Below are 12,052 nucleotides of genomic sequence, written 5' to 3'. Positions count from 1 at the left end.
TATTTAAAAATTTCTTGGCTCTTTGATTAATAATAAGCTTACTAATTGTATTGTAGTAACGTGTGTGTGTGTGTGTGTGTGTGTGTGTGTGTGTGTGTGTGTGTGTGTGTGTGCTTACTGATCAATATTTCTGTTTCATGTGCATCTACAATTACTGAAATTTAGACAAAAACATGTGAACTTTAAAAACTACAGACAGGGGGAGGAAAAACAACAACACAGGTTTGAAAGCTGTGTTACTGCATTCATAACATCAAGTCTGATTTACACACTTAGATTAATTCAAATCAATAAGGAAACAGACTGCTTGATACACCGGGAACGGTTCCATTCCAAGCCACCAACAGGATCTGAAAGGTCTAGAAAAAAAGGAATTTACCTTCATGGAGAATAATTCCCATGCATCAATACTGTTGTTTTGGGGGGGGGGGGGGTTCTTTCTTTTTTTCTGGGTTTTCTTTTTTTTTTTTTTTTTTTTTTTTTTTTTTTTGTTATTGTTTGTGGGTTTTTTTCATCTCCTGTATCAGTCCTGTTCATGTGCTTGATGTTGATACTAACTCACACAAGCAGATTTCCTTTGGCAACTGAAATAAGTCTGAAGGAGGCAATTCAATTTTATTTCAGTTTCAATAAGGTGTCAAAGAGGGTGGGTAGAAACATACACAACACACACCACATCTGCTGTAAAAAATTAAAAAAAATTAACAGTTTTGAAATGTTTTTAAGGGAGCATATGCCTGACTTCTGCATAAAGCGAACAAACTGCCCAGGCACCACTCTGCACTTTCTACTGGTTCGTGTTCAGTTACCTATGCCTCTTGCACAGTTCATGATCTAACGGTGTCTTTGCTTGGCTGGACTTTTATCAGCTAGTTATATGACTGACCACTGAGCATGGTTATGACAGTTTTTACACACCAAAAAAAAAGATTATCCTCACATTTTTTTACCTACTCAATATCTGTATGGGACAAAAAAAATAAACAACTTTTAAGTGCTAAAAGAGAGAGAGAGAGTAAGAGATATATATAATTATATATCAAGAGAGAGAGAGAGAGAGAATCCTTATACCTTACCATTATACCATCATTTACAAAGTCTAAAGCAAAGAAAAAAACTGCAAGCACTTACTGATTTTTGAACTCCAGTTGAAAATCCCCACAGTTCCAACTGTGCATCTCCTCTGTTGCCTAATCTTAAAGTAAGGCATGCTTATTCACACAAGAATGTCAAAAAAAATGTGTGGAAGATTAGTACGCTGCTGAAACACACAGGCCTGAAATGATCAGACTCCCCCAGTACCAAGAAAGAACAGGTCCAAAGGTCAGTAAAGGCAAACAACCACTGGCATATTATCGGGAAAACGCTGGATGCAACAAGTATTGATTATCTGCAGATATTGGTGCCATAAAAAAAATTGCTTGAGAGCTCAGCTAACTGTGGGAGTCTGAGAGATAGAAACAGAGAGAGGCAGGAAGTGGGGGGAGTGGGGGGTGGGGAAGAGAGGGAGATAGAGAGAGAGACTGAGACAGAGAGAGAAACAAGTATACAGATGAATGACAGACAGACAGAAAGACAGACAACAGAGACTGTAACTATGAAAAAACACACAGAGAGAAAGAGACAGGGAGAGAGGAGAGAGAGAAAAGAGAGAGAGAGAGACAGAGAAAGAGGGATAGGAGGAGCGCTTTGCTAGCCGGAGTGGTCTAGCCTAGATACATTGTTTTCTGGGTTGGGAGGTGATTTAAATACCTCATTGTCATAATTGTTATTGTTGTTGTTGCTGTTATTCTCATTTTTCTGTGCTGCCGAAATATTGTGATGGGATGCCAAGTCATGTCTGTGGGTGTCTGTCTGCAGAGATTTCTCATGAAGTGCTGGATCACTTTCAAATCAACAGACTCATTTATTCCGATAAAAAAAAATTATTATTAAAAATCCTTTTCCAAGGCTGATCAAACTGACCCTGATCTCATTCAAGGGCAAAATGTCAAGACAACAATTTCAGCACTTTGTTCATTTTAACTCTCTCCATACAAACAGCGAAAGAGACGACATTAACAGCGTTTCATCCCAATTACCATCATCAAAATATTGCAAGCAGAAGGCTCTTATACTGAAGAGGTGAATGTTGACAAAGAATACCACAGTTTTGACGACGGAAGCTAAAGGTTGGGTCATTCAGACACCCACTGGACATCCGAGGGGTCTGTGTAGAGGAGAAGAGAGGACTGGCCGTACTGAGTGAGTTAAGAAATTGATTGGCTCTAACAAAAGTTAACATCATTTTTTGTAGCAGCTGTTCTGGGAACTCAAAAGCCTCAAGGGTGACTTCCATTCCTTGTTTTGATTTGAACCTGGTATAAGCTTATGAGATCAAACAAGTGATGATGTTATCTATGTTCTTATTTTTCTGCAGCAATTTCAACTAAACATAAACATAGAAATCCACCAATAACATATCACACAACTCTGAGCATCCTAAATGACCTTGTTCAACAGGTCAAGGTCAGAGTGGGGGTGGGGGAATATCTTTCTGCCCACTCTGACACAGCCAGCTGGACTGTCATTGTCTATGGAAACATTCCACTTCATTCACTCTGTCTTTGGTTCTTTGGTCACACGATTAAAAAAAAAAAAAAAATTGTGCTTTTTCTCAGACTCTGGTTATCATAATAATGTGCTGACACAAACATCCGAAAACATACATACACACACATCAAAGTATCGTGCAAGAGCGCACTTAAAACCAACCCTGCTGAATCTAACAGTCAAACGAATTAAGAAATTACATCACTGAAAGAAAGAGCACAGAGATATCTGAAAAAAACTAGTAAAAAGAAATACACCAAGCTTCAAAACGATTATACTTACTCTAGCCAAAAGAAACAAAACGAAACAAAACAAAACAAAACAAACTGTTCATTCTAAGAGGGTAAATGAACAAACACAAAAGCCTTTTTATAACATCAAACTGTCTGGGCAAAGAAAACTGAAGACGAAAAAAGAAAAAAGAAAAGAAAGTGAAAGCCAATTTTTTTTTTTTTTTTCAAAAGTGAAAACCGAAATATTCACAACAGTAACACACACAAAAAAATTAAACAAACATGCACAAACCATACTTATAAGCATATATGTACACTACAATCAACCCAAGAATAAACAACAACTGGGATGAGAGGTGTGGTGATGGGAAAGCGAGATGAAGAGGAGGGAAGAATAAAGATGGTGGGGGGGAGAATGAAAGAGAATCAGGCAGAAACATTCACCAAGCAGTCACAGAAAAGCTATGCAGAGCTTCAGACCAGGATTTTTACGACTGTTTTCGGGGGTGTGCATGCTGGGCATGTACCTGTTTCCATAACCCACCAAGCGTCGACATGGATTACATCTTTAATGTGCGTATTTGATCTTCTGTATGTGTATACACACAAAGGGGGTTCAGGCATTAGCAGATCTACACATCTGTAGACTTGGGAGATTTGGAAAATCTCCATCCTTTTCCAACCAGGCACTGTTGCCAAGATTCGAACCTGGGACCCTCAGACTGAAAGTCCAACACTTTAGCCACTGGGCCACTGCGCCTGTCACTGCGATGGTAAATCAAGGTTCCTGGTACAGGATGCAGTCAGCGCACATAAAAGAACCCACAGCAACAAAAAAGATTGACCCTGGCAAATTCTGTTAGTAAAATCCACTTTGATAGTGAAACAAATACACTTGCAGACATACCATCATCATCATCTGCGTTCACTCGTATGCACATGAGTGGGCTTTTACGTGTATGACCGTTTTTATCCCGCCATGTAGGCAGCCATACTCCGTTTTCGGGGGTGTGCATGCTGGGTATCTTCTTGTTTCCATAACCCACCGAACGCTGACATGGATTACAGGATCTTTAACGTGCGTATTTGATCTTCTGCTTGCATATACACACGAAGGGGGTTCAGGCACTAGCAGGTCTGCACATATGTTGACCTGGGAGATCGGAAAAATCTCCACCCTTTACCCACCAGGCGCCGTCACCGTACTTCGAACCCGGGACCCTCAGATTGACAGTCCAACGCTTTAACCACTCGGCTATTGCACCCGTCGCAGACATACCAAAAAAAGAAAGAAAAAAGGATGGTGCTGCGCTGTGGTGGTATGCTCTCCCCAGGGAGAGCAGACAGAATTTCCTACAGAGAAACATTTTGTGACAAAATGTAATGCAATACAATACGATGCAATACAAAGCAATGCACTGCAATACTGTAAAATGCAACACAACACAGTACAATAAAAGGTTGTGACAAAAGTAATACAATAAAATGCAATGCAATGCAATGCAATGCAACGCAACGCAACGCAACGCAACACAACACAACACAACACAACCCAACCCAACACAACCCAACCCAACCCAACCCAACACAACACAATACAGTTCAATAATAGGTTGCGATTAAAGTAACGCAATGCAATGCAATGCATGCAACACAACACCACACAACCCAACCCAACCCAACCCAACCCAACGCAACGCAACCCAACGCAACGCAACGCAAAGTGATTACCTTTGATCACTCTGGCCGTGAGTCCAAGCGAAGCCAGGCTGGAACGTTTCCGAATGTTGGCCAGAGACGGCTTCCGCTCCAGGGGGGGCAGAGGCTCTTCTTCCTCCTCTTTCAGCTCTTCAATCATTGACCGTCTGCGTAAACTGATGCTGCCGCGTGTCTTTCTCCGGGCCCTGCTCATTTCCATTGGCCGCTTTTCTGAAACTTGACAACAGTTGGAGTGTTCTGAGGATTCCGCTTGTGTGTTTGTTTGCTTTGTTTTGTTTTTGTATTGGCTAACATTTGATCGCTGTGTGATCACTTTTGATTACAAAATGTTACTCGCTTTTTTCTGAAACTGAAAAAAAAAACTGGAATGAAACTTTTTAAGTTACTTGTTTTTTTTATATATCTTTAATCATTATCTATCTATATTAAATTACAGTATGATTTATTTTTCATGACAATGTGTCAGCCGCTTTTTCTGGAATTGATAAATGTGGAGTGAGACTGTTTTTGTTGTTTTTATAAGCTTCTAATGAATCTTTGACACTCTAATCTGTTTTATATTATTGTACGCTAAATCTTTATTTTTCTTCTTCTTCCTTTTGCGAGTTATTGCGCGCGCGCATGTGTGTGTGTTTAATGTTTATTGTAAAGCAAGCACTTTGAGCTCTCATTAAGGGAGGAAAGCGTTCAACAAATGTCCACTATTATTATTATTATTATTATTATTAATATCAAAGTAGTTATTTCTAATCACTGTTAATACTTTCAATCACAATGTGATTATTTTCTTACCACAATGTGACTTATAGATTAATTTAAAAGCACTGCTTAAATAAAGTACTGTTATGTAAACTTATAATATATATATATATATATGAGAGCGAGAAATGTATGTATGTATGTATGTATGTATCTACAATACATACACACATATACAAATCTTATATTATATATCATGTGTTTATATTACTCATACATGTGTTATCAATTTCCTTCAACCTTTTCTTTGTGAGGGTGTGGGGGGTGAGCGGGGGGGGGCGGGTATAGGAGATTAATATGTACATTGTAATCAAGGAAAGGTATACCAGTTACTTATTTGTTTTTACTAAGTCGCTTATTTTCTTGAACAATCATTGGAATGAGCCTAAACAAAAATTTCTGTTTAAATTGTTTGAAGCAGACTTTTTTAACAAAAGTCTTTTGCACTGAATTCAACTTGAACTGAATCAAAACTGGCAACAATACCTTTAGAAGCAACTGCAGATTTGCCCGCAGCGGGAGGCAGAAAAGCCTCAGCCTCTCTGGCAGTGCTGAACTGTTCAAAGTCTCCTTCCTGGTCATCCAGTGCAGATGCTTCTGTGGTGACTGACATGGCAGTGTTCACACGCTCCAGTAGGGACGATTCGCTCTCCATCATTTCGCTGAAGATCTCAGAATGCATCTGCACCTTTTCCGAAATTCGCTTCTGAAGATCTGTGGAAAACTTGGGGAGATGTTTGCGGTCAAACCTGTGTGAAGAGAGTGAGAGACTGGTGGAGGTGACTGACTGGTTTGTTTGGTTTGTTATGGTGGTGGTTGGAGGGTGTGTGTGTGTGTGTGTGTGTGTGTATGTGTGTGTTTGTGTGTGGTGTGTGTGTGTGTGGTGTGTGTGTGTGTATGTGTGTGTGTGTTGTGCGTGTGTGTATTTGTGTGGTGTGGTTGTGTGGTGTGTGTTTGTGTGTGTGTGCGTGCGTGCATGCGTGCGTGCGTGCGTGCGTGCATGCGTGCGTGTGTGTGCGTGTGTGTGTGTGTGTGTGTGTATGTGTGTGCATATATGTGAACATGTGTGCAAGTCTGTGTTCATGTGTGTGTGTGTGTGTGTGTGTGTGCATGTGTGTGTGTGTGTGTGTGTGTGTGTGTGTGTGTGTGTGTGTGTGTGTGTGTGTGTGTGTGTGTGTGTGTGTGTGTGTGTGTGTGTGTGTGTTGTTGTTGTTGTTTGTAACTGATGCAATCAAATCTGGGCACATGTACTGACTTACCAGTGCTTCCTGCGGTTTTTGTTGGGTTTGTATGGTATGGGCTTCTCCGACTCATCATCCTGAAAATGGCACAGGCAACAAAACAGGTGTGGGCAACATCACATTATTTGTATGTCTATTCAGGAGTACTTCACGCAATAATGTTACCTTGTCTGTGAACAATAAGATGTATATATAATTGCAAATTATGTGAGAAATAAGACAGAAAAATGCAATCAAATTAGTTGAACAGAAAAAAAACTTTTAAAAAATGGAAAAAAAGACTAACAAAAATGTGCAAGAATACTGATGAGCTAACTGGTCTGTTGCTTTGGGGTTTTTTCAAGATATGCTCTACACTCCTGTCAATGTCGTCAGCGTCGGCGGATTCATGGGGGGCTGTTGTTTGAGGGATGTGGTGGCGGTCTCCACTCTGGGAGAGACGTTCACTCAGTCTGGCTCCGCGACTAAGCCATTATTGTCGTTAGTGGGGGGCTTAGTAGGTGGTGTCCTAAGTACGTTAAAACAGAACAGGCACCACTGAACACCACCGAAGTGACTCAGCAGCAGTGCAGGGTCTCCTCTGGTGTGTGGTCTCCGGGCGACCTAACATCGATGGTTCCCTGTGGACTGCCGACGCTGGAACTGCGACGGACGAACCCGGGTGTGGCCGTGTATGGGGGAATCTAAATGAGCGGTGTGGGAGTAATGCCACTGAAACGGCGCAGATGATGGGGCAGCAAAAAAAAAAAAAAAAAAAAAGATATGCTCTACATTGTAAAACTATTCAATGGATTACCAAAGAGAACAGACTGTCAGCTAGAAGTGTTGGCAAAGGGTAAGTAAATGGGGTTTATCTTTCTGATATTTCTTACCCAAACAAAAAATACACATGCATTTGATACCATTAATACAAGTCGCTGTTTCCATTGCCCGTACTGTATTGCCAAGATATTGTGCTCATTGCCAAAGCAGCTCACTGTAGTGTGGAAAAAGTTGGGGGGGTTTCCTTGAGTTATACATGTACACAGATAACACTCCATCAACACTGAGAAAATATATGTAACAATTTAATAAAATCAGCTGAAAAAAACTAATCACTTATGTAAACAAAAGCATCAACTTTCAATTAACAATGTTACATGGTGAATAACTAACACTGTTTAAAACAAATGAACATTATTTAAGAAACATATCCACACGTAATACACCCATAAAAAAAGTTCAGTGCACTGCTCTTCTTCGCCTTCTGTTCACGTAACACGAGTCGTTGGGGGTGCCACATTTGAAAAACAAGAGAGGCAAGGCCTTCAAGACTCACTTGTGATACACTTTAAAAAAAAATCTAATCGTTAAAATGTGTTCTGTATTTGTTATTATAAAGCTTCGCGCTTAAAAAACTTATAAAAAATAAAATAAAAAGCCCTGTACACTGAGAGTAAAACACACAAGCTTTTTATGTATTGAGTATAATTTCAAAATGTAATGTTTAAGATGAGAAAGATCAGTTTAAAGCAAATTAAGTCCCCTAGCATTAATTACAGAGTAATTTCCCTTCTTTACTATCTGCACCAAAACGTTTGCAAAATAAATAAAACTTCCATGCTTAGCAAAAGAAGTTCCTGTTTGAACAAAAAATGATATTAATGACTGCTCTTGTTGTTGTGTCAGAATAAGAGGTCAAAGTGCCAAGTTTAGAGAATACAAAAAATAGAAATATAACAGTAAATGCAGTTTGCATTTAATTAGGCTTCATTTTTTTTTTTTTTTTTTTTGTGCCCATCCCTGAGGTGCAATATTGTTTTAAACAAGGTGACTAGAAAGAACTGAATTTTTCCTATTTGTATGCCTAATTTGGTGTCAACTGACAAAGTATTTGCAGAGAAAATGTCAATGTTAAAGTTTACCACGGACACACAGACACACACAGACACACACACACACAGACAACCGAACATCGGGTTAAAACATAGACTCACTTTGTTTACACAAGTGAGTCAAAAATGTTCATCAGATTCCTCCCAGTTTGTGGGTTTGGTGTCAAAGCTTGGGTCTCTACAAGTGTTTATCCCGTCCATTCTATAATACTGTCAGTCCATCACTTGTTCTGTCTTTCCTTCAGTCTCTCTATCCCTTAACTCTCTCCGGACGAAGGAATGCTCACGCATTCCTACACAAAACGTATTCGGATTCGGACGAAGGAATGGAATAGCATTCTTCGAAAGTAAAATTCTATCACGCGCTGTACACGTGATTTTGTGATTAGCCAAGCAGAGTGCGCTATCCTGGGTCACTCCACAATCGAACAGTATGATTGGTCAGCCCGGCATGTGTGGCCTGTCTCGCACACACGCTGACAAAGTCACTGACCGGTCGTCTGCTCACGTACCAGCCTGTTAGCAAAGCGGGCTCTTCTCAGAATGTTGTGAAGCGAACAAGGCAGCGACGGCAATGTTTTAGGGTTGCCGAAGTACTTGAAATGCTACAAACTGAAGGGTCGGACATTGAAGAGGTGGATGATGACGAAGAAGAAAGCGAATTTAATGCAGAAAGCGAGCATGGGTATGGTGATTCGGGGTGAAAAATTGGGAGTATTTTCTACATATGGCAAAACTGTAAAAATAAGATGAGAAATTTGATTATTTTATACGTACTAGCTCAACACGTAATAAACCAGTTCTGAAAGTTTCATTTTCTTACACAGTATTTTGTATTTTTTGTAATTTTTTTCCAAACCCTTACAAATGGACCGTCTGTGGGGAAAAGCAAGGGAGAAAACTTGTCATCCTGAGTGAGTTTTAACAGTTCCTTGGTGGATTGTGTTTCAGGTCTTGTTTCATGGCTGTACTAATATAGTTTTTTTGTCTCAACCTACGTCAACCAATCTTCATATCGTCCTATGTGCTTGCTTGATAGCTTGGTGCAGTGTTCATGAACAACAAATTCTTGGCACATATACTCTAAGCACCCTAACGACAACAGAATAGCCAAAGGGTGGCTGTGTTTGGAGGACCTGGGATGAGCAGTGTGAAGGCAATGCCACTAAAACAACAGGGACAGATGGGCAACAAAACAACAACAACAACAGAATAACAACTTTTTTTTGTTTAATTCACTAACCTTAAATATTTTCTGTGCCATTCGCTCCAACTGGTCAAGGGGCAGGTAACTTGTCATTGGAATCATGCTGTGCGAAAACAAACACAACATTAAGGGCTTTCAGAATATGACATGTTCGCCTGTTTGTTTCTTTGTCTGTTTGTTTTTTGGTTTTGGTTTTGGTTTGGTTCTGATGTTGTGTTTTTTGTTGTTGTTTGTTGTTGTTTGTTTTTTTTGGGGGGCAGGGGTTGGAGGGGGGGGGGGGTATGTATTCTGTGCAAATGCATTTGTGCACTCAAGTGTTATGTATATATTCATAATTCTATTTGTGCATGAATATGTATCCAATATATATGTCTATGTCTCTGCTTTTGAAGCATGCATTTATTGTTTTTTTCAGAAAGTGGCCCATCATCCACAACAACAACAACAACACACCTTTATATTGTTCTCTCCCATTCATCACCCAAGTTTCACATCTGGTTATATGGTTCAGTCCCAAGCACTTTCATAAGTAGCACACAACTTTTACACAGAAGGTGCTATGGCACAATCAGTTAGGCCTTGTACTTCTGATCCAGTTCAAGGCATGATGTTGTGTCCTTGGGAAAGGCGCTCTACTTCAATTTTCCTCGCTCTACCCAGGTGCAAATGGGTAGCTGACTTTGGCTGTGGATGGTTAAAATGTTGGAAGGAGAGGATTGGGTTCTTGCATTCCTATGCCGAGCCCTGGATATGAATTCACTGCTTCGATGGCCATCAAACAGTATAGGATCTTTTACTTCTCTTGTTTTTTTGTTTTTTTAACTGTTACATACATGATACGATTGTGCAGCCCAACCAGAATGTCCCCGCGGTTGTTGGCGAAGCAGGCACCATGAATGGCATGACCAAAGTTCATCTCCCTCACCAACTGGTTGTCAGAGTCCCAAATCTGCACAAACAAAAACCGACTGCATACATGGCTTGCAACCAAACAGGAACAGAATAAAATGCTTTGGCAGCACTTTACCAGCATTGATACTTTAATAGCACCTATCTTCGATCAGAGACCAAACTTCACAAATACAATGTCATTTGCACGACAGACTGCACACCTACATGGGAAGAGCCGATTGACAGCTGCCTTCAAGCACTCATCATTCCTTTGCTGTGTCATTCAGTCAGGCTTCTGCCATTTGTACACACACACACACACACACACACACACACACACACACGTATATATATTTTCTACAATAGAAATATAAAGTGGATATCGATAACATAAATGATGCACAGACTAATCTTCCCAACATTTCAATGTTTAGTCACCAAACATTGAAAAAAGCTTCAATGCTGTCCTGTATAAGAGATATAAAGCTGGTGGGCTGTCTTTAATGATGCACAGAATGATAGATCCAATAACCATGTCCTCATAACTGAGCCTTTGTGTGTGATTTTTATTCATTGTTTGTTTGGTTGTGTTTTGGTTTTTTTATGACTTGTTGAAAACTGAGCTCACAAGAAAAATCATGTATGAATGCTAATTATCATATCTTTCTGTGTGTTTTAGCAATCACTTACTTACATTAATGAGTACCACATCCTGTTGTGCTGTACTGTGCTGTGTTCTTGTTACAACACATTCTAATACACTACACTGTACTGTGTTCTGAACAGTGTGTTGTCATGTGTCATGCCACACCACATCCTGACCAGCTGTGCTGTGTTGTTTTAACACATTCTGCTACACTATACTGTCCTGTGTTCTGAACAGTGTGTTGTCATGTGTCATGACACACCACATCCTGACCAGCTGTGCTGTGTTGTTTTAACACATTCTACTGCACTACACTGTGCTGTGTGTTGCTCTGTGCCTCACGCCTCACCACACCACATCCTGATGTGCTGTGCTGCGCTGTGTTGTGTTGTTGTTGTAACTCAAAGTTCTACTGCACTACACAACACTGTGTTCTAAGCAGTATGTTCTTCTACATGAACACAACATTCTGTTGTGATGTGTTGTGTTGTTATAACACACTCTACAGCACGATTCACAGATTGACATAATTTACATTTGGGCCAACAGCAAAGTGAGAGCTGTATTATCAGTGGTTTCTCCAGTCAATGGGAAACCATTTACAGCTTAGTCTTTTGTGAAGGACTATGACTCTCAAACTAGGAGGCAAAATTGCACTGGCTCTTAGTGCTGCAGCCTTGGGGGCTAGTTGGCTTTTGGGAACCATCCCAACGCCGACTGTCCAAAAACCCTCCTGGCCCAGAGAGTGGGGATGTACTTGGGTAAGACACTCTCCACTATAATCAAATTCTAGCCCAAATAGTTGTAACAGCAGTTGCCTCCTCTGCTGTTCTGACGATCATAGTCGGACCCGACTGACTATCATATATACAGCACTATACATCACTGCA

General features: G+C 40.3%; 1 protein-coding gene across 1 annotated transcript in view; it reads right to left on the bottom strand.

Annotated features, from left to right (window-relative positions):
- Nucleotides 1-12,052, bottom strand: part of LOC143290640 (uncharacterized) — a 66,166-nt gene that overhangs the window by 53,400 nt on the left and 714 nt on the right. Inside the window, exons 3-7 of the mRNA XM_076600215.1 lie at nucleotides 10,459-10,574; nucleotides 9,662-9,728; nucleotides 6,563-6,621; nucleotides 5,790-6,052; nucleotides 4,557-4,760 (exon numbers count right to left, since the gene is read on the bottom strand). Coding sequence (XP_076456330.1) covers nucleotides 4,557-4,760; nucleotides 5,790-6,052; nucleotides 6,563-6,621; nucleotides 9,662-9,728; nucleotides 10,459-10,574 — 709 coding nt within the window. The remainder of the gene's footprint in view (nucleotides 1-4,556; nucleotides 4,761-5,789; nucleotides 6,053-6,562; nucleotides 6,622-9,661; nucleotides 9,729-10,458; nucleotides 10,575-12,052) is intronic.

The sequence above is a fragment of the Babylonia areolata genome, chromosome 1 (assembly GCF_041734735.1).
Source record: "Babylonia areolata isolate BAREFJ2019XMU chromosome 1, ASM4173473v1, whole genome shotgun sequence".
Lineage (NCBI taxonomy): Eukaryota > Metazoa > Mollusca > Gastropoda > Neogastropoda > Buccinidae > Babylonia > Babylonia areolata.
Note: the sequence above shows the minus strand (reverse complement) of the source record. Positions and strands in the feature narration are given on the sequence as shown.